General features: G+C 34.2%; 2 protein-coding genes across 2 annotated transcripts; one reads left to right on the forward strand and one right to left on the reverse strand.

Annotated features, from left to right (window-relative positions):
* Window positions 1-1,271: 1,271 nt before the first annotated feature.
* On the reverse strand, window positions 1,272-11,778 carry LOC132560420 (transmembrane protein 59-like). Its single transcript, XM_060225087.1, has 6 exons — window positions 11,628-11,778; window positions 10,801-10,909; window positions 9,641-9,735; window positions 8,914-9,115; window positions 7,332-7,621; window positions 1,272-5,915 (listed from the first exon to the last, which is right to left on the reverse strand). The coding sequence occupies exons 1-6, from the start codon at window positions 11,775-11,777 to the stop codon at window positions 5,790-5,792; spliced, it is 972 nt and encodes a 323-aa protein (XP_060081070.1). The 5' UTR covers window position 11,778; the 3' UTR covers window positions 1,272-5,789.
* Window positions 11,779-16,563: 4,785 nt separating this feature from the next.
* On the forward strand, window positions 16,564-21,748 carry LOC132560397 (calreticulin-like). Its single transcript, XM_060225067.1, has 9 exons — window positions 16,564-16,671; window positions 17,733-17,834; window positions 18,055-18,261; window positions 18,757-18,851; window positions 19,271-19,405; window positions 19,678-19,866; window positions 20,096-20,239; window positions 20,627-20,807; window positions 21,136-21,748. Exons 1-9 carry the CDS (start codon window positions 16,587-16,589, stop codon window positions 21,231-21,233), a joined length of 1,236 nt encoding a protein of 411 aa, XP_060081050.1. The 5' UTR covers window positions 16,564-16,586; the 3' UTR covers window positions 21,234-21,748.
* The last annotated feature ends 5,470 nt before the right edge of the window (window positions 21,749-27,218 follow it).

A 27,218-nucleotide genomic window follows, 5' to 3' on the forward strand; every position in this document is an offset into this window, starting at 1 on the left:
TTTCAGCTTGTAAAGCAATGCAAAATTATCGTTTTTAAGAAATACAGTGTTGGCAAATCAAAACGTTCCTTGCAATGTGTCAAACTGTAAACCTTAGCTTAAAATGAAGGTTACAGCACTGAATCAGATTTGATTAATAAAATTTTGACAAAAATATCCGTGGGTTAATGAATAGAATATTGATATTGACGTCTTGGTTTCATTTTGATCTTTCTGGTTCATAATGTCACAAAGTAATTTCTAGTAGTAATAGAATATATAATATTTGACCTTGACCTTCAACCCGTTTATCAACTTTGCTTCACATTATATAAAAATATCCATCAGTGAAATGTTAAAATTGGACCTCGTTAATTTGACCCTTAGTCAAGAGAATTCTCATTAAAATCGGGTTGGCTTTGCTTCCCAATATCCTCACAAAATATTTTTTCTGGGTACCAGTAAATATCTAAAGTTTGACCTGATGACCATGACTTGTAATCGGGCAACTTCTCATTTTGTTTCAGTCAAGTTAACTTCATAATTACACCCTTCCACTTAGAGAGGTGGGGGGGGGTTTACAGTAATCAATTTGTCTGTCTGTCCATGCATCCACAATAACTCTGTACACCTCATGAATCCTTAAACAAATTGGGTTCAAATTCCCACCAAGGTGGATTTTGGTGGTCATTTGTATAGGTTAAAGGGTAAAGATCACCCTTGAAAAGTCTGGCCATTCCAGTTTCTCGGTTTGACAAGTTGGAACAGGGTTATTTGATGTTTTGACTAGCTTTGACTAACCACATTTAGGCCTGTATCAATATTTGAAGGTCTGTCCTGATTTATGCCCCATATGTTAAAAGTACCGATTGGTCCACATTAACAAACAGGCTCCTTATGTACAAGATATCACAAGAACCCTTGAACATATTGATTCACACTATTAACATCACACCACCTGATTAGCTATTAGTATTTGTGAGAGCTCCTGCTCAATGGTTTTAATGTCATAAAAGAATACTTAACAGTACCATAGTCACATTATTACATATTTTTGATAATATCTTCTCAGTTACATTTCTAGAGAGAGAGGGAATAAACATGTACAATTGTGTAATATCAAATGATAAAATTTGTGTATGTTCCTAGATCATTTTAAATTGAGTAACTAGCTCTAATTTACCTCTGATGATTGGAGAAAACCCTAGAAATCATTTAAATTATATAGCCAACCATGTTGGGCTTACTTGTTTAATCCAAAGAAAATCAAGAATAAAACACAAAACAGCTGATAAATTGTATTAACCCTCTTTATTCAAATGATTATCCATAATAAGTTTTGTTGAAAAGGCAATACATATACACCAAAAAGATATACCAAAACATGATTTAAATGATAAAACCAGCTACAAGAACTTAACCTCAATACATAATGAAGTACTAATCCAATAGGATTATGTTTAGGACTCTTAACTCATCCGAAGGAATGTTCCTCTACAGAAGCAATGCCCTGCATTTACTTGAAAAAAAAATAATTAAAAGTGTGTTACAAGTAATTTTGTGACTCCAGTCACTGGTTTTAACATATAACATATTGATAATTACATAATTAGAACCCTATCTATTTGTCACTTACTGATAGTAACAGTTGTCATTTTAAACATCCCTAATGACGAATTAGAAATGTTACCATAAAAACACCAAGCTATTAAATAGAAATGAGCACTAGTGATAACAGCTGAAGCGACATAACAAGTACAAGTATCAAATATGATCAGGATATCCCACAATTCCTGGAACCAATTCTTTTGGCGCAGAATTTTCCTCAATGAATATACATGGTGTCTCACATTTTTTTCGTCAATCATTAATGTTCATTGTTTCAAATGTCTTTTTCCTTAAAACTGGTTTCAATGAATATTCAAGAGTTTCACCTGTTTTTTTTCTATTCAATAAACATTCAGATTCACAGATCTACCACAATCCACTATACCCAAAGTCACTTCAGGAACACTCTAGATGTTCCAATTTTAAAAAAAAATGAAAATATTTTACTTATTTTCAACTACTAAAACAAACTCTGCAAAATGAAGCTGTCATTTATGAAGACAACACTTACATCTAGTATCTTAACAAATGGTGTAAAAAAGTTGAAATTCCAAAAGATAGAGTGCCCCAGATCAGAGCATTCATTAATAAATAAATTAATTGCCAAATATTCCATGTTTCACAGTTGTGCTTTGTAGATGATACTGAAGGATTTCTCTTAAATTATTTCCATATGATTTCTTCTATCATATATTAAATAAAATGTTGGGATTTCTTTTCTTTTGAGAAAGTAGTCTTTCAATTAGTAACAAAAAATGTAGATTTAATCAAAACTCTAGTGTTATTCAAAATCACCTATAAATGCAAATTTAACACAACACTTGGTCTATCTATTGTAAAACAACTCCTATAAATTTCTCAACCTGTTTGGAGGAGGAGCCCCTTCATTTCAAACAGTTTATACTAGGTATTTATATCTCTTTGTCATAACAGTTCATTACATATAGTGCCTACTACCCAGGCCACAAAAAAGTGAGGGTCTGAAAACATTCAAATGACTAAATTTGCTTTGAATCACCAAACATTTAAATACATATGGTGTGTTTCTATGTTTTCTTTTGTATCTAGATTGAAGTACTTATGTATTAATGATGTTATATAGTCCTACCTCTGTCAATGTTTAATTTACAGAGAACCTCCACAAAAGTTCCAAAACAATAACAACTTCCAAAAGCCACGAAACATCCAGCCAGTAAGCAAAAACAAAGTTTTGTACATTAATTTTGCAATTGTATATTCAACACCTGACCATCTACACATACATAACACAATTAGTTTATCCCGTTTTTTACCACACATGGTTGAACTTGTGAGTGTTTTCTCCCAAAACACAAAATAGTGCATTGTATGTTAACACATACGGGCGCAACAAATGATCGGGTGTAATCATGCTGGCTAGATGTACATATATACAGACAAGACAAAAGATGAGGTGTAATCACATTGCTAGGTGTATATATATATAACTTCACAGACACAATGACATGTTGTAATCATGCTGGTTAGATACCTACATATACTTACCATGCTAGATAAATATACACATTCACTTTCTTGCAGAACCTCATCACGGTTTCCTGAACTCCTTTTTGTAGTATTTACTGGAGCATCAAATATGACTTCTCATCAATTAGTACAGCAGCAATGAGACCACAAATATTAATATTGTGGCCAGCCTTGGGGTAACAGTGACTATAGAAAGGGAAACATTGTAGATACCTGAAGCAGGATCAAACAGCCACTGCAACTTGTGTCCTCAAAAAGGAACACCAGAGATTTCAAAGCAAACATGGTCTGTGGTGGTTTACTAACAGTTGTCCTCATTATCAGGGACCCTCAGACACAACGATCACTCAGATTAAATTTATTACATTTTTGCCAGTGATATATAGCAATTTATTAACTCGATAAATCATCACTGCAGTGATGGTAAAAGAAATACTATTTCATCTCGTAATAATATCATTTTTACAGTGATGATAACTTTGTAGTTTTGACTTATCAAAGCGGTTCTTTCTATTCACTGCATTGAAATTTGTCAATTTTCCTGTTGGTATGCAAACGAAGTGAAGGTTGAACAAGTTGGTTTTCCATCAAATTTTTTTCATGTATATTTCAAGTATATGAAAACAGTTTTCCAAACTATTTGTATCGAATGACAGCATAAAATGGTACACTACCATACAGAGTGATCAATTAAAAATGGTGTCATCTTATTGTCAAATGTAACATCAAACCATCTGACATCAAAAGAACATGCCAATATTTCCCAAACTTTTTTGAACGCCAGTTTACATTATGTCAGATTGGTAACTGGAGAAGATGACTTCTTGTTTGTCAAGCCTTCAGTGTCAATGAGATATTCACAATCAAGTACTCTTTTGAGTCTAACGATTCTGCCTGAAAACACAGCACAGCTTTTTCGTATGAAAATGGTCCTGAAAATATTGTCCGTCTTACAGATAATACCACTCACCTGCACGGATAAAGGTATCTCATCAAGACTTCCTACCTTATAACAAGAATTGAAATATTAAATGTTCAAGTTATTCCAATATCTCTGTTACGATTTTTTTTTTCATCTCCTTCTGACTACCATATATCTGGCCAGCAATGTGTAAGGCACAAGATAGGAAAAAAAGGGAAATGTTCATGATATTGTGTTGGATCTCTTGGGTTAGTTAATAAGTTTGAAATATTGTAGCTTTAATCAGACCTTACAAAGTCATTAATCCATAAATTACAAGACAATATAAACCATCAGTATATATATACAAATTCTCCGTGAACTACATAACTCGACATCAAAACAGGCTAGACATAAAGAAGCAACATAATATCTTTTCTACAAGAAAATATCCCGAATATTGATTAGAACATAAAAAAGTCATTCATATTATCAAGATGCATATTAAAAATGTATTATTCACAAATTCACATCTATTCTTTCATAAATCAGCACTCAGTTCAAACAATCAACAACTTTAAACAAGGTAAAGAATATATTTCTACAAAGATACATACAGTTACACACAGAAATATTTTAATTACACGAGATTAAAGGATAAGGAAACAAAATCCATAGATTCAGCCTCTGTCAGAGTTACCCATGTACTATCAATGAGTATGCATCTCATAAATAAATAACATGTGGAATAAGACATTTTCATCTCACTTAATCTCTGAAAATTTCTAGTTGATGAATAACAGTTTTTTTACCTGGTGTGTGTATATATATATAGATATATAGAAAAAAAATTAGGTATTGTTTTGAAAATGAATTACACTTAAAAGCATCTTGAGGAAAAAAGGACAACAAAATGATAGGCTTTGCTATGAGGAGAAAAAATTCTGATTCTGGACATTTTTCTAATGACAAATCTAAACAGACAGCATGGTGATACCTGACAGCTACTCATCTTAACACACCTGAATTTCATCATTACTGACATTTGATTCTGGTAAAACTGTGTACAAGATTATTCCATGTATATCTCAATACATAGAACCTGACCAAACAAAACAGACTTGGCCAGACCTCAGAGCTGAACTCTAAGCTCAACACAATGCCTTAAAGCATATGTAAAGGTCCATTAACCCTTCAAAGAGCTTTTCAGGTTTATATCATACACATTATCTTAATAAGATAGTAAAGCATTAAGCTTTAATTCTTAACCTTTTGAGATACTGTTTGCTGTAATTTACACCTGTGACAATGAAAGAAGATCAATATCCTTCTTAGTATTTTATCCAAGGTAGTTATAACTGCGACTATCCAAGCATCACCATAAAATCACAGGACTTGTCTTCAGAGTCTTCCCAGACTGTACTCAACCCCTCGAAGCATCTTTACCATTTAGTTTCTCTTTTTTACATCAGAACTTAAAATTAGAGTATAATAGAAGAGTAAAGTATGTTGGAAAGCATCTTAATAATTTTTCTATTAACATAAGAAACAAAACCCAGGCTGATTATTGCAAGTTATTCCCACAAAATACTGACAAAATAAGCAATGATGAGTTATATCCACCTTCCACCTGACATAAAGAAAATTCATAATGATCCTACACAAATATGAAAGACAATTTAGTCAATTATCAAATGTTCTAAGCATCCTAAATATTTACAGGTTGACACTGATGCTAGCAGTGCTTGTTTGTGTAGTGTCTGATGAACATCTGAGGCAGTTCGTGTGACAGTAATTAAACACGATTCACCTGTAATTTGATGGGGAGAGGCCCTGCCTCCTGGTCCTGTGGAAAACTCAGCTTGATACCCATAGCCTCCAGCTCTTTCAAATATTCCAGATCTCCATTGATACTTAATTTCTGTAGAAACAGAAAAATCACATATAACAGGTCAGAGGTCATAGATGTACTTAATTAAACTATATGGTAAACAACAGGTCAGAGGTCATAGATGTACTTTATTAAACTACATGGTAAACAACAAGTCCCTTTTTTAATTCTTCAGGAGCATTGTTAGAGTATTCAAAATGACTTCGTTTATCAGAAACATTTTGTGTTGCACTGAAATGAACAGGACACCCAATTGGCCTGCAGTGCTCACCTGGTTTATATATTTATTTTTTTAAAAAGTACATTTGACAAACTTAAAAAGTGGATATTCATTATGTAAATAAACAAACACAATAGTTACTGTTGAACTTCATTTGTACTAATTAAAGATCATCAGATATGTTGCATGAATCAATTTGTACAGGAAATAAAATTTGTGATGAGTGATTTGAGTATTGTATTGTGACATTTAACTCCACAACAAAACCAAAACAGAAAAATCGATTGAAGATTCTTAAATTAATACCATGAACTATTTCTGAACAGATATTGCATATCGTATAATCATAATTTGTAAATTAAGGGATGCATATCAAAGAAAAAGGACAACATCTCTGTAAATTGGAGTTTGAAATGGCTTAATTTTAAACTACACATCCAATGTCATTGATACTTTCGAGTTCCCTGTGTGTACAGGGTCCAATAATAAAACAGTCACCAGTCTGGCTTCATCCTAGAAAATTAGTAGCCAAATATCATGCCTCTTGGCATTTTAGTCCATGTGAAGAAGTCGTTTAAATGTTTTAACAAATCTGGCCCTTGACCTTGAATATAGGGCGAAGTATTTCTTTTCAAAAACTTTGTTGATCTTCATCCTAGTAACATACCAGCCAAATATCAAAACATTTGGTCCATAAGTTATTGAGAAGAAGCTGTTTACAGGAAAAAGTTGATGCCAGATGACAGACGGATGGCCAATGCTGCGCCATGGCATTTATTCTAACAACCAAATAGAAGTGCTGCACTATTTCAGGGGAAGAAAACATTATAAAACAAAAGTTTACAAGAGGGAACAAATTTTATGATCCTTTGGCACTGAGGATAGAGACAAAGGATTATACATCTGTGTCTAAAGTGATATTCTTATGTGTATTTTTTATCGAAGTGGTACTAGCGTTGGTAAGACATCTCATTCCCATTCTATAAGGAATGTATAAAGTGAAACAAAAAGGGAATTAAGAAACATATTGAAAAGACATGAAAATTAGGGAATTAGCCATGACAAATAGAGACAAGATGAAAAGAATGTAAGACAGAAGAGGAGTGTCAGAACATGTACCAGTATTGCTTATTGATCATACCAATAACAAAAATATGAAGCTAAAGCAACAAAAACTATTTATAAATGGTCACATATTTCAACAATGCTTTAATAGCTTTACTCACCTGACTTTCAGTTTTGACCCTCTGATCAGGTGCGGTGACCGTGGCAGCTAAACACAACCAAATCATCATGACCGCACAAGATAGAAGTAGTAAGCTAAGGAAGAGGCGAGGAAGGCCAGTTTTACGTGACACACATGTTAACCAGTCACCTGACCGCTGGGCTTCAGGATCACGCAAGTCTAACTCAGGATCACTACGCAGGGGATGCATCTGTGAGCTCCTCAGCATTGGTGTGGCTGACCTATCCAAGGGCTGCATGTTGGTCTCAAGGTAGTTAGCTGTGTTGTACTCTGCAAAAAAAATGTAAGATGCATTACACACTTACCAACAAAGTATCTACCTAACCTGCTTTCCCATAATTTGTCTACCAAATGTGGTCCATCTGAAGTTGACTTCAGGAAGATTTTAGTCTCAATGCTGACAGCATAAAGGATGTCTATGTTTTCCTTAGTATACACAATAGCAACTGAAAACAAATATGATTCTGAGGATTTACGTTATCACTGTGAAGCAGTCACAAAATATTAGAATTACAGACCATTATTACAGATTGTAATATCCAGCATGTGTCGCAATGATATATATTTGATAGTTAAGATTTCTCCTTTCCTAAAAAAGGTGTGAAAATTTAAAACAAAAACTTGATACTGAGTTCTGATGGCAGAAAATCAAGTTAAAACATGTTAAAATTAAACAAGAGCATCAAAATTGCTGTGACATCACTTCTACACTTGAAACGGATCAAGACAGTTTATAACATCAATGAATTTTATTTGATGCAAAATTAAAATCTTGGTGTAAAATTTGAAAAAGAACCTTAATAACACACCCAGACCTCTTAAGATTGTTATATAATAAATAGAAGGGTTTTGAAATGTGGATTATAAGAAGTCTTTCAAAAACACGCCCTAAAACTTTTAAGGGAAACCCTATAAAAATGTATATTGGGACTAAAAAAGATTATAACAAGTCTTAAACTGCTGTTATATCCTTCCTTGATCTCTGCTAATGTTGATGCTAGAAGGATAATGTAAGCCAATGATAATTTGAAACTGATGAGGTTAATAAGAGCAATCAATAATTGTGTGACTTATTATATCTGTTGTTCAATTAGTCAGTAAGGATTTTCAAGCTACTTATTTATTCTTTGTATTGGGACTTGCTCGTTATGTCTGCTGGTGTCAGCACTGTCCATTAATGTTCTAGATCTACATAAAATCTCCTTCATGCAATAATGCTCCAGACCAAATTGATCCAACTACTGAACCATAAGACTTAAAGCATCTCCATGGAAAACTTAATGCACAGGTAAGCTAAACAGGAATGTCATTTTGATTTTGTCATAGTAGAGCTAAAGGTCCTAGAAAAGAATTTTGACCAATTACAATTAACTATTTAAATGGGACAAACATCTACCAAAATTTCAAGTTATTGCTTGTCATTAAGTTATCATCTGCTGAAATGTTATCTATCCAATATTATTTGCTTAAGACTGTCAGCTCACTGCCCAGCAGTACGTCTTTAAAATATGTTCAACTAGTCTCTCATTCTAGTGAAAACAGCTGATACAAATGGTACTGACCATCGTCCAGCTCGTCTCCCTCCAGGTCTGTGTAGAGCTGTGGCTCTGAACGCACCACTATCACCTTTCCATTATCTGACTGCATGTAGAATGACCAGCTTATGGACATACCATTGTAAACTTTGTCTATCATATTACTGTAGAGACTGTGTACATACATAAGAGGGTACAACACATGGATGTTGGGGTCGTCTATCTGAGCCTGAAATGAGGATGAAAAAACATAAGATTTAGTCTTTTGAATAATGCAATGTGCATAAGTGGACACTTCATGCCATGACTTAGATAAGTCGAATTTCAAAAGGTTAAGAATACCAGTAAACCAAAAGTATTACAGTTAATGATGTGACAACAATCAGATATAATTGATTATATAATCAATTAATCTGATGGGATGATCGATTATAATTTTTCATACTCAATCATTGGTACCTAAATATCTACATGTGTTTTAGCAAAATCAAAATTAATATTATGCATAATAAAGAGGTCAATTTCCAATAATTCTAGGTATTTTAAACTTAACAAAAAAAAAGAAAGAAAGAAAATGTTACTGCCACAGAGAATAAAAACATTTTCTATAAATATTGAACATACAGTCAGCTGATTATAAAATCAATTAAATATATGGAAAAGCCTATCTGATTTTAAGATATAATTGATTATGGATTTAACTGTTTCCCATCACTAATTACAGTGTTGTTAACTGGAAACAGGAAAGTCTTACCATTTCCTGTTGTTTTTTGGCCTGGGGTATCTGGCTCTTACAGCCCAGTGAGCATGCATCATATTCTTCTGTCTTGTTGTAGGCCTCCTCACATGCTAAATACAGAAAAGAGTGTCACCATAAAACTGGGTGGATGTATTATCTACCAAAATAAAAACTTATTGTCAAACATCTCTAACTCCACATTTAGACAATAACATGTTTGTATGTACAATAGATCCCAGAGAGATCTTTGTGCCCACCAATGTTTGGTCTTTTGTTCTTTAAAAGTTTACACATTTCCCTTCTTTCCTCTGCATTTGCTTTTAATTATTTGAAATTTGAAAGTTCCTCTAAGAAACTTTAACAAAAATAATCTTACAGTGTCAAATCCAAGATGGTTGCTTCTCCAACAATTTCAATTATTATAAATCAAAAAGGCGCAATTTAGAAGTAAAGGTAATCTTTGTTTAAAATTTGAGAAAAATGCAGACCACTGTCAATTTTTTCTAGAAATATTGACTACAAACTTTCAATGTGACAATCTATGATGGCTGCCAATCAACTGTTTTGATTCTTTTATCTGTTCAAAAATCAAAATAGGCAAAAAGGGACAAGGGAAACATACATAGGAAATTTTAGAATGATTCATAAAGTTTTTCTGAAGCAATAACAATAACAAGCTTTCAAAATGAAAATCTATGACAGCTGCCTATCTGCCATTTCTTTCTTTTTTTTATCAGTTCCAAAATCAAAAAGGTACAACAAGGCACCAAGTGAAACTGACATATACCAATTAAGAAAGCTCCATCTAGTTCTTCTCAAGAAATATTAATAACAAACTTTAATTGTCAACATCCAAGATGGCCACCTGTCAGCCAATTTGTTTTTCTGATCACTTCCAAAATCAAAATGGCAAAACTTGAGACTAAAGGGAAGTTACTGATGAAATTTGAAAAAAAAAATTTAATAATTCTCAAGAAACAGTGATGACAAGGTCGGAAAGTACTTGGGACAACTGAATGTTTTGGGGGGTTTTCTTACCAATTAAATGAAACTGACAAAGGTGAACCTATGCACTGCTGAAGAATATACATATTCTATTTTTTTTACACTGAAAATTCAAACCCAGATTTCTCTTACCAATATCATCCTAAAATATTTGATCTGGATAAACTTACATGATATACAGCCTTTCTGTGTAAGATTGAAACTACACTCATGGTCATATATAAGCTCCATTATGGAGAAAAATCTGCATCCTCTTCTGCAGCTTTCCACAAGGTAACTCTGAAATGAAATTACAGGTAGTATATAGGTAAATGATTCAAAGTCACAGTTGCATATTATTGCAAAGTTTTAATGTGTCATTTGCCTGTCCGTCTAGACAGTATTTTACTGGACTGATGACAGAGAGAATAGTTTCCAAAATATGAGTGAGTCCCACAGGAAGAGTATAAGTCTAGAATTCAGATATCGGAGTCCCAAAAACACTGATGGACTTTCTCAAGGACCCGGTAACCCCCTTCAAGCTAACATGTAAAACTGATCAAGTTATTTCACAACAAAAATATCATTATTAATAATATTTTTGCTGAAAAATAAATGCATTTAGTTTTGTTTAGTTATCAGAGGATTTAAATACTTCAAGAAGTTGATGGGGAAATTTTATGAAAATTGGAGTTCAATGTGTTACATTTGCTTCATAGCCCAGATTCTTCCTAATTACTTAGGTATATGAATAATCTAGTGTCTTATCAACAAAACAATGGTGAGATTTACTAAATCACTGACGTGGAACACATAGGCCATGGTGCAATGTCGACATTTATATATACACAAATCGTTGTCGCAGCGTCAACACATACAAATACGAATACATTAAGTGAATAGGTGATCACTTGACCTTCTGGTATTAGTGTCAAACGCAGAACTACATTAATGAACAATCCGTCAATCGTGCAATTTTATGCACAATTCACTTCCCATATGATTACCCTTGTAGTACCTTTTCGTATGTATGAGGAGAATACGTATTTGAACAAACGTCCACACAAGTAGTGATGTCGTCTAAAACTCCGTCCAGCATGCCACCTGACGAAAAGCTTATGCATAAGAAACATAAAAAGAGGAACGAAAGTTCTTTCAACTTCGCCATCTTGGTGCGGCTTTATGTTTTGATCACGTGATAATTCAAGGGAGATAGTGACATATTGGAGTTAGCTCCCTTCAAACATGTTTACGTCCCGTTGATGTTCTGATTAAAAATTGAAAACAATGGTAACAAAACAATCTATCTCTTCTATTCCTCTCATTTTTTGTATTCATTTTAATACACAATTGGTATGCATCCAGAGTAATTTGGTTTGCACATACATAATTGATATGCCGACAATTGTCCGTTTTGGTGGTAAATAGTGAGTAAAACATCCCCCATATCTGAAGTTTTTAATTTGTTCTTGTCATTATAAAATGACGTTTCGGATTTAGAATGTAACTCATCCTAATTCTGCCGGTATTTTACAACTTTGCCTGTAATTCTAGGTATTAAACGGAAGGCGCGCATTTTTATACGAAAAATGCATCTTCGGCTATCTATCATCCAGTATGGAATTTTGAACTTGTATTACAATCAGCACATTACACACCCCCGCACATGATAGTGCTTCTTTATCAATACATATCCAGGTGTTTTTTATGACACATCCATGCAAATTAACGGACGAATGTTTTTATTTTCTGCACATCAGATTGGTGTGCCGATCCCAATGGTCTAGCAGAATTGCGCTGTTTGATAGTGTTTGACATGGTAGGTTAGTTTTGGACTTGATGGTTTTCTGTGGATTATGTTGCTGGACAGTTTTCATAAGTTCACTTTTAAAATATTACCACATTGAATTTGCATCCCATTCATTATTTGTTAACCTATAGTTATAAACATCCTCAAGTGTAATTTGATAGAATTCCAATTATCATTTTTGTATAATGGGATTTTTCTTGGTTTTGAACAAGTTTTTTGGGTGTGAGAGTAAATTCAACAAAGACGATGTTATGGTCAGACATGCCAGGGATGATTTCAGTACGGGACACTTGATTAAGAGAATTTGTTATGACCATATCTATGGTATATCATTTCGGGTCGGTTCTTCGACGACTTGAGTTAGACGAGTGTCGTCCAATAAATTTGAAAAGTCATAGTGGATTTTACGTTTGGCAAGTCAGTTTGGGTTTAAGAACTTTGTACTTCCAGTCCCAGCCTGGAAGATTGAAGTCTCCACCTATTATAAGGGCTGCATTTCTCAATTTACAGGCCTCGTTTACCGAACCAATGAATGATTTCGTGCTATCTTCGTCAGAGGTCTTAGGATGGTAAAAAGAGCTGACGTAAAGAGTTTTACTCCCGACTATCTTACCTTTAGCCCGTACCATTTCACATGAGCTGGTAGGTATAAGATTGTGTACCTCATCACTAATAAGTTCTTTCTTTATTGCAATGAGAACACCTCCGCCATCTTTGCTGTTATCACACTTTTTACGATCGTTTCGAGGCATTTGTAACTCAAAGGAAATATTTCTGAGTTTTTATATTTGGGTTGAGCCAAGTCTGTGCCAATGACAATGTCTGGCATGGGGCTATCTAGGATATTGCAGAGATGATGTTGTCTATTTTGAATTGATTGGAAATTTATATTTAAAAAATTCTTAGTGGTCTATTTTGTTATTTTTTATCTCTCTCTTTTTCATACGAACAGGGGAGGATGAATGGAGTGGTTTGTGATGGAGAACACCAGTACTTGTGTTTGTACTAGAATTACCCAAGTCGTCAAGACTAGATAGTGTATTAAAATGATTTGATGTACTTATGCCATGAAGATCAAACAAAATATGGCTGCAGTTAGACTGATTACATATAAGGCAATGTCAGCTGATGTCACTTACATATTGTATTAATAAAGAGTATGAATTTATAAAACTGCTATTAAAACAGTTTTAGACACAATTAAGTTGAAGAAAAGCAATTAGCAGTCCACTCTCTGTAATGAAAATTAATGAAAAATATGAATTGGCCATCCGTTTCTATGCTAATATTGTCAATTGAATGCGCATAACGTGCAGCTATGGAGGCCATACTGCGTTGCGCATGCGCAGATTTCTCGCTTTAGATGAACGATTTTGACGATAGATTATAAGCGACATTTCAGAAAAATATTGATATATCGTTTTATAGGAAACCATTCCAAAATGTTAATGAATAAAGTTAACATTTCTTCATTACAGATATATATATGTTTTTTTTCAGTTTTTTTTTCATATGAAAATTAGTTGTGTCCATTTTAGTTAAATCTTGCACATGAATCCCCTTCATAGCCTTACCAAATTTGTAACAAAACGATTATTTTGACAACTTCAATGAAAAGCAATATTACGAAAATATCTCCAAATATATTCCTCTGACTATCAAGTATAGTAAGTTTCCAACACATTGATATAACTTTGACAAATTTTCTCAGTCCCATCGCTGTACAGGTAAGCACGGCATCAATGTACGTGTATCGATGAGTCATTAGGACGGATTGCTATTTACATACGTTGTTACATTGCTTTCTGATCAAAGCACCTTTGATATCTGTGGAATAAAGGATTTCATATGTAAATAAGGAAATAAATAATCAAATTTAAGCATTTCCGTATAGCGGCTATAATCAAAACAGTTCACAGTATGTGAATATCAACAATCACTGAACTTTATTTTAATGTCTCGGTTATTTTTTCTTCGTTTATTTATCTATAAGCTTGCCACGCTATACATTTCGCGCGCGCGCGCACACACACACACATAATGCAATTTAAAAGGCAGATGTACAGTTTACGACTGACATTTGTAACCATTGGTGTGGATATATACTCACCGATTCACTTACAGTAAATAACAACAATAATGACCAATCATGAAAGCACTATTGAAGAAGAGTACAATGTATATACTATGTCGACGTTGATAATTACATGTACAATCATTTTAACGAGAAGTGTACGATGCAAACATGATATTATATCAAAGACATTCATTCATTCATTACCTGCCTGTAGAAAATGTTCCAAATAAGAAATAAATGATAAAAAAAAGATGGTCAGTTTGTCTGTTAATGGTATGTATGTGAAAATCTAAATATGCAAGAGGCATACCAAATACATGGTACGTTAGACCCTTTTGTCATTGTGTCCACTTGAGGAAGGAAATAAAGTATATTATTTTCAGTTATTAGTTATAGAAGGCACCGATGTACTTATATAACATGATTGAATATATAATTCTGTATGTTTCAGCAGAGGTCAGTGTTACGCGTGCCAATTTTCACCATGTATACTGTATTTGAAGTAATTAGTATTGCATAGTAATTAATCTTTTGCCTTTATTTTTACCGAATTGCAGATTGTATTTAATTAATTAGTAGTAAATAATTAGTTTATTTGTCACACTCTTTAAATAGTGGAAAGGATTTCACTAATTGAACAATAAAGAAATTATTTTCATTGACAAGTTAACATAAAACTATCACAGTACATTACTTAGTGGTGACATTGTGTAAGGTACTCCCAAGCCTCTACTGGTGCATTTTGATGGTTTTTATAGTAGATGCGTTGTAACGAGTTTCTAGTTCAGAAAATTTTTAAACGTCTTTGCTGGTAATTCAAGCAATAATATTCTTAAAATGAAATTCTTAATTATACAACTTCAATAGGTGAAAGACCTTTGACTCGTTTCTGTACACGTTTACCACTCCAGTTATTAAGCACCTGTGTCTTAATCAAGATCGACGGTAGCGATAAACCATTATTGCAAATGGAGTTTTTAAAATGTAATCGTTACACCTATTATCACCGTTCAGGTGTTTACGAAGCTGTCAGTACTGCCACGTACACTGACAACCTGTAGACGTGGACTCGCGTGGCAAGGGGCTCACTATCTCATATATTGTAAACATACATCATCCCTGAAAATAAACAGTGCTTAGCATGTAATAGTGATTTTTTTTCTCGCTTAAAAGAAAATGTCCTCTCTGTATCCTCGTGCACTATATATTCGTAAGTATTTGATTTATCAAGTAACAAAAGAGAACACAGAAATTTCATTTAAATTTAAACATATTTTCTTGAAACTCCAAAAACGACTTATGTAAAGCCCTTTCCTACCGACACCAAACAACAATATAAGTACTTTTTGAAGATGGCCGCAAGAATTACTCTGTCAGTTACAAATTGCTCCCTGCTCGCGCAAAGGGAAGTATTTGTTCATCATATTTCGTGCTACATAACCCTCCCCTAGAATTATACATTACACTCATTGTAAAGGTAATAATAACAGTTTTAATTTACATATCTGAGTGTATTAATATACGGTGTTTATGCTTAAAATTGTTTAATGAACGTATTAGGTTTCAAGTTTTCAGTGTACGGTTATGGTAATGGCCAGCTCCAGACGTCTATTATTTGAATTAGAAATAGTCATCGAAATTTATTATTTTTTTATGAGTTTCAGATTGAATAACGACATTTCAATTCAATATTTTATAATATGTAGATACTTTTGAAGTGTAGGTCAGTGTTTTGGTGGCACTTAGTTAGTGAAGTTAGTTACCTGACTATATCGAATGTATCACTTGTTACTTAAAAAGAGACAAGGCCATATATTACTCTGTTATACGTCCCTCGATAAATGCTAAGCAAAACTTATATATTCTATGTTTATGGGGAGGTCGTATATGTTTATACACAGAAGTGACGAACACACCCGAGTATTGTCGACCGAATGATATTCGGGCACCTGTCAGTGCCCCGTCGAAGAGCGTGGTGAGATTTTATTGGCTGAAAGTTAGCCAATCGAAGCCTTCCATCTGGCTTGTCACGTGTATAGCCGGCATTTTCATTATAACAAGCTGGACAGTTGTGAGAAGATCTTGAAAGGATGAAAACGTGTTTGTGTCTGCTGGCGTTGGCCGGAGTTGTTTTCTCCGAGCCAACTACAGTGTTCAGAGAAGAATTCACAGATGGTAAGAAGTTATTTCTTGATGATAACCTTTTTAATTTATATTTTTTTTCGTAACAAATCGACCATGTGCGCAAGATCTTGTCAAATGTCAATACCATTAATGTTTATCACTTAACAGAAATGTCAAAGCATATACTATTTAGGCTTTATATCCGTTACATTCCTGAGAGTTTCTAAGATTTGCTATGTATTGCAATTTTGTATCGGCGTTGTTACCGTAAAAGTTACCTCGAGGACTATGAGAACTTCAAAGTGCCCCTCCCACTTCATGTCTGGTGGAGCTGGCATCGTCGCTGTTATAGTTGTTCATTAGTATTGGAAATGCTAGCCGTTTAAAGACAGAGGACTTGAACAGAAAGTATATGTATCTGCATATCAAAGTTATAAGATCTGACTTGAATTATACAGGAACGTGTTTCTATCAAAATCTAATCGTGGAATTTTTTGTTTTGCGAGTAAAGTTTTCTTTGGTCATGACTTGGGAGTGTAATTTACTACTGGTTCATTAATGCAACAAATAAATAAATTGCAGAAAAGTCGCAACAAAAGTTGTAAAGAGCATATTTGGTACATGTATAGAGTTCCTGTCGCCATTCAACACCACACCAATATATAGTTTTTTCATATGAATGTGCTTGAGAGGAGGCAGAAGGTGGGGGCAGACTACTTGTTCCAAGAACCATGTCTATTTTGCCATTAACATACATATAACTAGATATGTGAAGATCTTTAATTGTCTTTCCATTTTGGCAACTGACATTTTCAAATAAGCAGACATAAACCACAAGTTACAATAACCAGTTCCAAAAGCATTATATTATGGCAAATCAGCCCAAGGAACTAAATGACATGTCGTAACTTTCAACAGAATAAAACATTTTCTGAAATCCTTTTGACATCTGATTGATGTCAGATGCCCAGAGGCAGATTTGTGGTTGTTGTGTCAATAGCTACCAGGGATATAATTAATAATGGCATCAGCATGTTACCTGTTTGAAATCATTAGTTGGTATGCATCATATTACTTCAAGGATTATTGTAACCATGACTTTATTATTACAGCTGACTGGGCAGATCGATGGGTAGATTCCAAACACAAGAGTGACCTTGGCAAGTTTGTCCTAAGTGCAGGATCATTTTATGGAGATGCTGAAAAGGACAAAGGTGTGTAATTATGTTCGACATTGTATCATTTGATTTATGTGAATGTAAAACAGTCTTGTATGAAAACTGTTACTAAATGCAAATAACATGTACAATGTGATGATAGGAGCAGAAAAAAATGTGAAAATAAAAAATATGTATATTTCATACTTTAGTTTGCACAAATTGCCTGAAATTGGACATTGCATTTTCAGCCTTTGTTATTTGTTATACACAACAGGTATCAAAACTTCTCAAGATGCACGTTTCTATGCAACGTCTGCAAAATTTGACAAGCCTTTTGACAATGAAGGAAAGACTCTGGTTGTGCAGTTTACAGTCAAACATGAACAGAACATTGATTGTGGAGGAGGCTATGCTAAACTTTTCCCTTCTGAACTTGACCAGACAAATATGCATGGAGATTCCCCATACGCAATCATGTTTGGTATGTATATTTTATTCTGATACAGATTCTTCATAAAATGACTGCAATTTATAGATCTAATTAAAATCAATATTCGATCTGTTTTTTCCTTTCCGTTGATTTTGAACAAGTCTCAGTTTAAAAGGCAAACAAGAGAAAAAAAAATAGGATTCAGCATTTGTATTTCAATGAACTGAGATTGTCATTATTACTATGTCTTTAAATGCATTTTACAACACAGCACAGAATATTGTTACTACATGCATTGAAATAAAGCTTTCTGCAAACTCGCATAATCTTTAACAATTTTCAAAAAAAGACCTATAGTAGATATTCTCTATTTGTATATTGTAAAATAAAAACTATTTAGAAATGGTTTGTAAAAAATGGTTCTGGCAAATTATTTATTTTGATGGCATGTTAGCATTTACTACATTTTTATCAGAAGATCTTAGGTTGCACTCATTGCTGATTTTTTTGGTCCATTTAAACAGTTGAAATATTCTTTATTCTTAGGACCCGATATATGTGGCCCTGGAACCAAGAAAGTTCATGTCATCTTCAATTACAAAGGAAAGAATCTGCTAACAAAGAAGGACATCCGATGCAAGGTAATGCAACAGTCTACCCTTTGGTTTTGTACCAAGGGAGATAAGTCAGATAATCAATAATGATGCTTACAGATAATGAATTTGATACATGTACATGCAAATGTTCTATTTTTGAGCACATAAATCTCCCCCAGTGAAAATTTCAAAAAGTTTGCAAGTAAACTTTGTTAAAGTGAATATTCTACCTGTATGCGTAAGGGCAACTACAGTGTCTTGTATTGCTTCAGAAACACTCAATATATATGGTAATCAAATGAACTCCTTGATCACCGATTGCTTGAAAAGTTGTGCTATATTAACTTAGATTTCAATGGACATATGGACTGTTAAGTTTGTCTGGTTTTCAAAAATAATGTGATTTGACTTTTGAAAATGTGAACAGGAACAATTAAGAGAAAACAATCTCCATTGTATTCTAGGATGATGTTTTCACCCATCTCTATACCCTGGTTGTCAAACCAGACAACACCTATGAGGTGAAGATTGACAATGAGAAGGTCGAGAGTGGTACTCTTGAAGAGGACTGGGACTTCCTTCCAGCTAAGAAAATCAAGGTAATTTTTATGAGCATGGTTGAAAGGTTGGTAATATGCTAGCCTCCGAGTAATTGAAGATTTTCTTCTTTCTTGCCTTGCAACTTTTTGACTACATAAAAATCTGTGAACTCCAGAATTTAAATGGGTATAAATGAGTTGAGTTTTGTACACTGAAAGTATGTATATTAGAAATCCTAAGCAGTGCTATTAGTCAACATTAGATTGTTATACAGGCAAGTTAATGTTATGGATGACTTTGACTCGGGGACACCATTTTGATATTTCATTAGGATCCTGAAGCAAAGAAACCAGATGATTGGGATGAGCGTGAGAAGATTGATGATCCAGAAGACTCCAAGCCTGATGACTGGGATAAGGCTGAGCATATTCCAGACCCTGATGCCAAGAAACCTGATGACTGGGATGATGATATGGACGGAGAATGGGAGCCACCAATGATTGACAACCCAGAATACAAGGTAGGTTTCCGATATAAGCTGCTTAACAACATGGGGGTAGTTTAAAATCACAAGACATGCCATGTGATCAAGCCTTCTGCTGATGACTTTAGATTCATGAATTTAATGACAATCCCCAATTGATGATCATGGTTTCACCAAGCTTAGCTTGTTCTTTTTGAAATGTGATTTTCTTTTGCCAAATACCTGGTTTAAACCCTGTACCAATGTTGTATATTAATCTTTTCAGGGAGAATGGAAACCAAAGCAGATTGATAACCCAGACTACAAAGGAAAGTGGATTCATCCAGAAATTGACAACCCTGAATACAGCCCTGATGATAAACTTTACCATTATAGTGATATTGGTGTTATTGGATTTGATTTATGGCAGGTAAGAATTAACAGAGAATAACGTTAATTGAAATCAACCTATTGAGTTTAGTTAACTACAAGAACCGACCAATTTATTCTCACAACAGTAATTTTACAAAAACTTGTTAAAAAATGTATGTTTTCAATATGATTGAAGTTTCTGATAGTTTGTATACATTTAGTAATAAACAAGTTTATTCACAAAAAGAAATGTATTAAGATTCAGTAATTGAATTTTTTCATCTACTTTATATTTTAATTATTTAGAGAAAAAAACTTGTAAACAGACTGGTCAGATAGAGCACAGTTGCTTCACGTTTTGACTTAAACTGTTTCAGTTAGTGTGTTGGTTGGATAATCTCTCTTTTGTCATTTAGCATTTTATTTGATATAAAATGTTTTTCAGGTAAAATCTGGAACAATTTTCGATAACATTCTGATCACGGATGATGTGGATTTTGCTGAAAAAGTAGGAAAAGATACATGGGGACAAACTAAAGATCCTGAAAAGAAAATGAAAGATGCTGCTGATGAGGAAGACAGAAAGAAGAAAGAGGAAGAAGACAGAATTCGCAAGGAGGAGGAAGGTTAGTTCATCTTAATGATTTTTTAGGAAATGTCTTTGGAGAATGCATTTCCATTTTTTGAGATGTTTACTGATTTAAGGACCCTTTCTATATAATACATCAATGTAAAGCTTTTTTCTGTCACATTTCGAGCAAAAAAGATCAAATCCAAAGAAACGGTTATTGCTTGGGGGAAAAAATTATATAGCACAAAATATGACTTTAAGTTTTTGACACAAATCTTCAATGTCAAAAAGACATGCTCTTATCAAAGTGAACAGGTACTTATCAGAGAAATATTGTTACATGTATCGAAGGAAATGTCTTGACAGCATATTTTACTTTACAGAAGCAAATAAATCTAAAGATGATGAGGATGAGGATGAAGAAGATGAAGATGCCGATGAAGAAGAGGAGGAGGACCAGGAGGTTCATGATGAACTCTAGATGACGCACCAATTTCCATATGTGATTCATACTTGTTAGTGCAGTATTGGGACGATGCGCTCATTTTTAAAGGGACACATTCATAAATCATGTGGGGAACATACTTTTGTTAATTTCTTCTTTCATAGTGAATACTTTTTAATATAAGATGGGGACTAGACTTTAACTTATACCATTGTGCAACTGTGTTTGAATGTTGTGTAACTGTTGAGAGTTTAGATACAAGTGAGGAGAGTATTTGTTGGTGTCTGATAATTGAGTAAGTGTATGATACCTGGGCTTGCTTTAACAGTCTTTCTGAGTAGCTAGTAATGTCCCTGACACAACTATTTCTAGGGTTTGGAAATTCAACCCTAATCAGAAGTTACAAATGATAGGTTCTATTTTTCATGTTTTCTTTTGAGATTTATTCAGTTTCTTCACCTATGATTTAAGACTGTATTTTAAGTCCAGGTTCTCTGCAGTGTTTTGATCCATGATGGATGAAGTGGTAATAAACACTTTGTTTTATAAAATTTGTGTATTTGTTGTTTTTAACATATTCTCTAAATGGCCATTTTAATGGTACTTTTCTTGAACTGTTTCATTAAGTACTTCAGTCCCATCATTAAATAATCACCATTTGTTCTTTTCAAGTTGGATGTTTAAGTTTATGTCATCTTCTTAATTATCAGTAATTTGAGGGTTCTTACAAAATCAAATTCAAGATGGTCATGTTGGCCATTTTGTTTTCAGATAATAATTTGAGAAGTGATCCATCTTGTACTTTTAAAAACAAGAATGAAGTTCAATTTTCTGATTTGGTCCAAAAATCAAAAGCACACATAAGGACCAGAGGTAACCTACATATGAAAGATCCATGGAGAAATAACAAACTATCATCACTGTTGGTCTTGTTGTTTTTCCTGAAGCGCTCCAGTACTTCAACATAGATAAACATTCGATTGTCCAAATTGGTCCCGAAATCAAAGGCACCACTGAACACAAAACACTACATCCATAAAAACTAAGGGAGGACCATCTAGTCCTCAAGAAATAGAAGAATTCTTGGGACAGACACTGGGCGATATGAACAGCCATCTATCTGGTGTGGTGGTCTTAACATGCCCATAGGGCCTGTATCGTCACCAAACTTTGCTGAAATTGCTTATTAAAAATAAAGGAAATGGAATTTTAAACGTCCAAGTACACAATACATCATAAATATTTCTGCCATTGGGTCTAAATCTGTACCCATGATAAGTGGGTCAAACCATTGATGCCTCGGACCAAAATGGGACCTGATCCTGCCATTCCCACAGAAGAAAGGATTTTAATGAATGTTTATTTCCACTAATGAGCCCCACCTCTGTCATAAAAGGGGCTAAGACTCACTCTGCAAACCCTCTAAAATTGATTTCCCTCCACCCTAACATGCTTCAGACCAAATTGGAACAGAATCCATGCATTCCAATGAAAGAAAGATTTTGTAGTCTGTTTTATTTCATGTATTGTGTCTTGCCCCATCAGCCCCACACCAGGACCCACATTTTATACAAAATTTTGTTCCTTAACACAATGTAGCTTCAGACCAATCTTGGGCAGTATCTAGACGTTCCTAATGAAGAAGGAATTTGAAGAATGATCCCTATTGATCCCTGCCCCAAAGACCCTTTGTTTATAAAAAAAAAAATTAGTTCTCTTCATTTTATGGATGAATTTCAAAGAATGAAGTTTTTTTCCATATTTGGTCCTACCTCTGAGGCCCCATGTTGATCTATATTAAACAAGAGTACTGTCAAATGTAGACTTAGCTTGCTTCGCAGTGTTATCGCTAATCCTAAAACTAACATTCCAGTGCGTTTTTTCCCATTGGAATCTACATCCAATTATATTGATACTTGAACTGGAAGTCCAGACTTTCAACACTGTTATGAAAAAATTAAGAGTTGACACAAAAAGTAACAAAATATACAAAAAACAACAAAACACAAAAAATAAAAAGCCCAGACCTTTTTTCTCAAAAAGGGGTGACAACATAAACTTCCCCTCTCTTCAAGATGCGACCCAAAAATTGTTCCTCTTTCTCCAAGAATGCTTCTGACTATATTTTTGTCAAATTTCCCTCAGTCTTTCATGATGAGATTTTTGGGAAAAAATTCAAATGACGGACTATGGCAAAAGACAATTCTTCCTTCAGAGCAGGTGTGCTAGAAATTCTGACCGGTGTATAAAACTGTATACAAGGCTGCTTTCGTTTATCCCAACTGAAACTATTCAGATGGCACAGAATTATTCCTGATAAATGATCTCTGTAATACCAAATGTTGTAAATGTCAAATATAAGACATCAAAGCAATTATGATATATCTTTCATCTTAATTTGTACTGAATATACAATATCCAGGAATATGCGTGTGCAACAACCCTGCTTTTTTGCAGAAATTGTGAACACTAGTTTTGGGCTGGTTCTTCTGGGCCCATCAAACCATTTATGCCGAATGATCTGTGTATGGCATTTTATTTGCAGGCTCAGTCTCTTCAACTACTCATTGGAAAGCAACCTACATCTTTGGTTAACTCCTCCAATCATCTATGGCCGATTTTTTTGAAACCTCATACATAACTACCCCTTGAGGTTGTCCAACTGGGGATCATTTTTCATTCTGATCCTTATGGATTTATGTTTGGTTGATTAGCATGAATCTATATCCAGGAAATTCCTCTGAAGACAACGTGGCCTTTCTAAATGAAATTTACATGTAGCACAAATCCCTTAAAGTTATTGATATGTATATAGTTGCCTTCCTCTTTCTCCTTTACCTGAAAAACAGTAAAAGTGTTTGTTCGGACAATTTCCCAGAGACTTGTAGGTTTTATGTTAATTTATGCTAATGGAGATTTCTTTCAAGACCATAATGGTTAATAAAAGTTGATTGAATGGTTCTGTTCATGAAGACAAATGTTAAAAATCAATCGGTCAAAATAAAATGTTGCTTACCACAATGAAACCCAAACCAGGGCTTGAACCTGGATTTTCCATTTCAATCAATGGACACTTTTCATTAAGTTACCTGGGTTTATGTATGGTTTTCACAACAAGGATAGAAAAACAAAATGAAAATTTTTATTTCATCATAGATGATAAATAAACTGTCAATTGCTTTATTGGAGGAGTCACCATTTAAAACATTAAGGAGTAAAATATATCTAACATATCCAGTTTATCCCGATTTAAATATGCAAATCTTTTATTTCTATCACTGATATAAAGTTCTGACAAGGTATTACAACTCTGGTAAGTTCTGTTGCAAACACACACTCTGACTTGAGAAGAAGGTTTCTATAGATCTGATTTGACCTCACTGGGATTATTGCCAAGCAAAATTATTGCCAAACTTATGTTGGATAAGTGTTGTGCTTTTAAATGTTGGCTCATTGGTGCATGTACTAAAATATACAACTTACTCTTAGAAGATGAAAATTTTATTTAACTTAAAACATCACCATAAAACAATTGATTTTTTTTTAAATGTATCTCCTTATGGAAAATAATATAAAAAATATGCACATAATGAGTTTAATCAATAACCATCAAAAGGAAATCATTATCTGTTAATCAACAGTCTGGATATGTTCATTTTTGTTTCATATGTAATAATAATCTGCACAAAACGCCATTGCCTGTAAACAAAAAAACATCTTCCCACTTGATTCGGTGCTACATTGTTGGCGATTAACGTCACTTATTTCATAATTCTAAGAGTTATCAAATGATATTTGCCACACCTTTAACAAAAACCAGTGCTGAAAAAAGAGATTTTACTTGCAGTGTCACTGCTGTCGCAGTGATTCTGCCCATCATCATGTCTTAGTGTGTTTTTACAAATTGACCTGCCTCATTTCCAAAATTTTTATGCAACATTAGCATTGCTAATTTTGAGAGGGGTTTCCCAAGTGGTGAAGTTGAACATTGGAAATCGACTGTTAATATCGGGATAGCATAGAAATGTAAATGCATAAAACATGTACAACCAATAACAAAATGAATGTTTTTGCTATTATGACCCTTTAAAGTCTTTTAACTACATTCCGTAATGAATGTAAAATTAAAAGCCAAAGAAATGAATTCATGACACCAAATGCTGGCCAGACTCAACATACTCAATAAGGAATAGTGTTGGTGTACTGTTGCAAATAAACACAAAGTGATATATTTCTACCATAAATCATTCTTTTTCTTCTGATCACGGTACATTTAGGGATCAATCTATAAATAACTGCTTAGTATTAGGGGGTTCATGAAGTATCTTGTACAAAAACTTTTCAATTAGAAAATTGTCAAATGTGTTGACCTTTGACCTCATACCTAAACCAATAACGACTAAAACAAATCAAATCTGGTATAGAATTTGAGATATCTTCTGTTCAAAATTTTTCCTTCAAGGGTGGTAAAAAGGGACCTGCAATGACCATCAGATTTGGATCTGGTCTAGAATTTGATAGTGTGCAGCTAGGGTGTGAATAGTAAATTAAACTATTATTATTTTCGTTAGATATCCTGTATGCACAATTTTTGTTTCCAAGGTGGTGAAACTTCATCCTTGTCCGATGACCACCAAAATCTAAACAGGTGTAGATCTAGACTGGATTGCATGCTGTAGTTTCTCTACCCACAGCTAGACTTCACTTCAACAAGAGGCCCAAGGGGCCTTAACGGTCACCTGAGGAATATATGCCAATAATCTGGGGATTTTGAAATGTTGCAAAAATGTGACAACACTTGTGCAGGACCAAGTGTAAAACATCTGTACCAAGTTTGAACATGACCCACCCAATGGTTCTTGAGAGGAAGTCCATAATGTCTTAGCCAAACAGAAGCCAGGGTGGCCATCTTGGATTCTGAATTGCCCCAAAAAGTTAAAACACTTGCCAGGACCTTGTGAAGAACATCCGTAATAAGTTTCCCCCCTCCTGGGGCCACGCCCTTTTTCTTCGCAAACTTGAAGTGGCTTCCCATGGGGATGCTTTGTGCCAAGTTTGGTCAAAATCCATCCACTGGTTCTTGAGAAGTAATCATTTAATGAAGGTTTTTACATATGGTCACTTTTACACCCCTTATGGGCCCCAAAGGGAACATAATCACTTTTTTCAACACAATTTCACATGTTCTTCACTTAGGGATGCTTTCTACCAAATTTGGTTGAAATTGGTCAAAGTTGAATTTTCGACCCTTTTGAGCGCCCCCTAGTGGGGCCGTTTTTGACCTGATTTTTTTTTCATTCACAAACTTTGTAGACCTTGCCATAAGGACCCTAAATATCAAATATGAATTTAATCTGACTGTTGGTTCATGAGAAGATGATTTTAAAAGATTTACCTAATTTTACCCCCCTTTTCCCCCTCCTGGGGCCACACCCTTTTTCTTCGCAAACTTGAAGCGGCTTCCCATGGAGATGCTTTGTGCCAAGTTTGGTCAAAACCCATCCAATAGTTCTTGAGAAGAAGTCATTTAATGAAGGTTTTTTACTTATGGCCCCTTTTACACCCCTTATGGGCCCCAAAGAGGACATTATCACTTTTTTCAACATAATTTCATATGTCCTTCAATAAGGGATGTTTTCTACCATATTTGGTTGAAATAGGTCAGTTGAATTTTAGACCCTTTTGAGCGCCCCCTAGTGGGGCAGTTTTTGACCCGATTTTTTTTCATACACAAACTTTGTAGACCTTGCCATAAGGACCCTAAATATCAAATATGAATTTAATCTGACTGTTGGTTCATGAGAAGAAGATTTTTAAAGATTTACCTAATTTTACCCCCTTTTCCCCCCTCATGCGGCCCCTATTGGGGCCACACCCTTTTCTTCGCAAACTTGAAGCAGCTTCCCATGGGGATGCTTTGTGCCAAGTTTGGTCAAAATCCATTCAGTGGTTCTTGAGAAGAAGTCAAATATGTGAAAAGTTAACAACGCACGACGCCTGACAAATCTTCGGCTCAGGCGA

Source organism: Ylistrum balloti, unplaced genomic scaffold (genome assembly GCF_031769215.1).
Source record: "Ylistrum balloti isolate Yb309-2 unplaced genomic scaffold, AGI_CSIRO_Ybal_v1 Utg369668, whole genome shotgun sequence".
Taxonomy (NCBI): Eukaryota; Metazoa; Mollusca; class Bivalvia; order Pectinida; family Pectinidae; genus Ylistrum; species Ylistrum balloti.

Coding starts and splice junctions, on each gene's coding strand:
- LOC132560397 (XM_060225067.1), top strand. CDS start 16,587: ATGAAAACGTGTTTGTGTCTGCTGGCGTTGGCCGGAGTTGTTTTCTCC. Junction 17,835..18,054: donor AGATGCTGAAAAGGACAAAG/GTGTGTAATTAT, acceptor TATACACAACAG/GTATCAAAACTTCTCAAGAT. Junction 18,852..19,270: donor AGAAGGACATCCGATGCAAG/GTAATGCAACAG, acceptor ATTGTATTCTAG/GATGATGTTTTCACCCATCT.
- LOC132560420 (XM_060225087.1), bottom strand. CDS start 11,777: ATGGCGAAGTTGAAAGAACTTTCGTTCCTCTTTTTATGTTTCTTATGC. Junction 10,910..11,627: donor CTCCTCATACATACGAAAAG/GTACTACAAGGG, acceptor ATTTCATTTCAG/AGTTACCTTGTGGAAAGCTG. Junction 5,916..7,331: donor GGGTCAAAACTGAAAGTCAG/GTGAGTAAAGCT, acceptor CTGTTTCTACAG/AAATTAAGTATCAATGGAGA.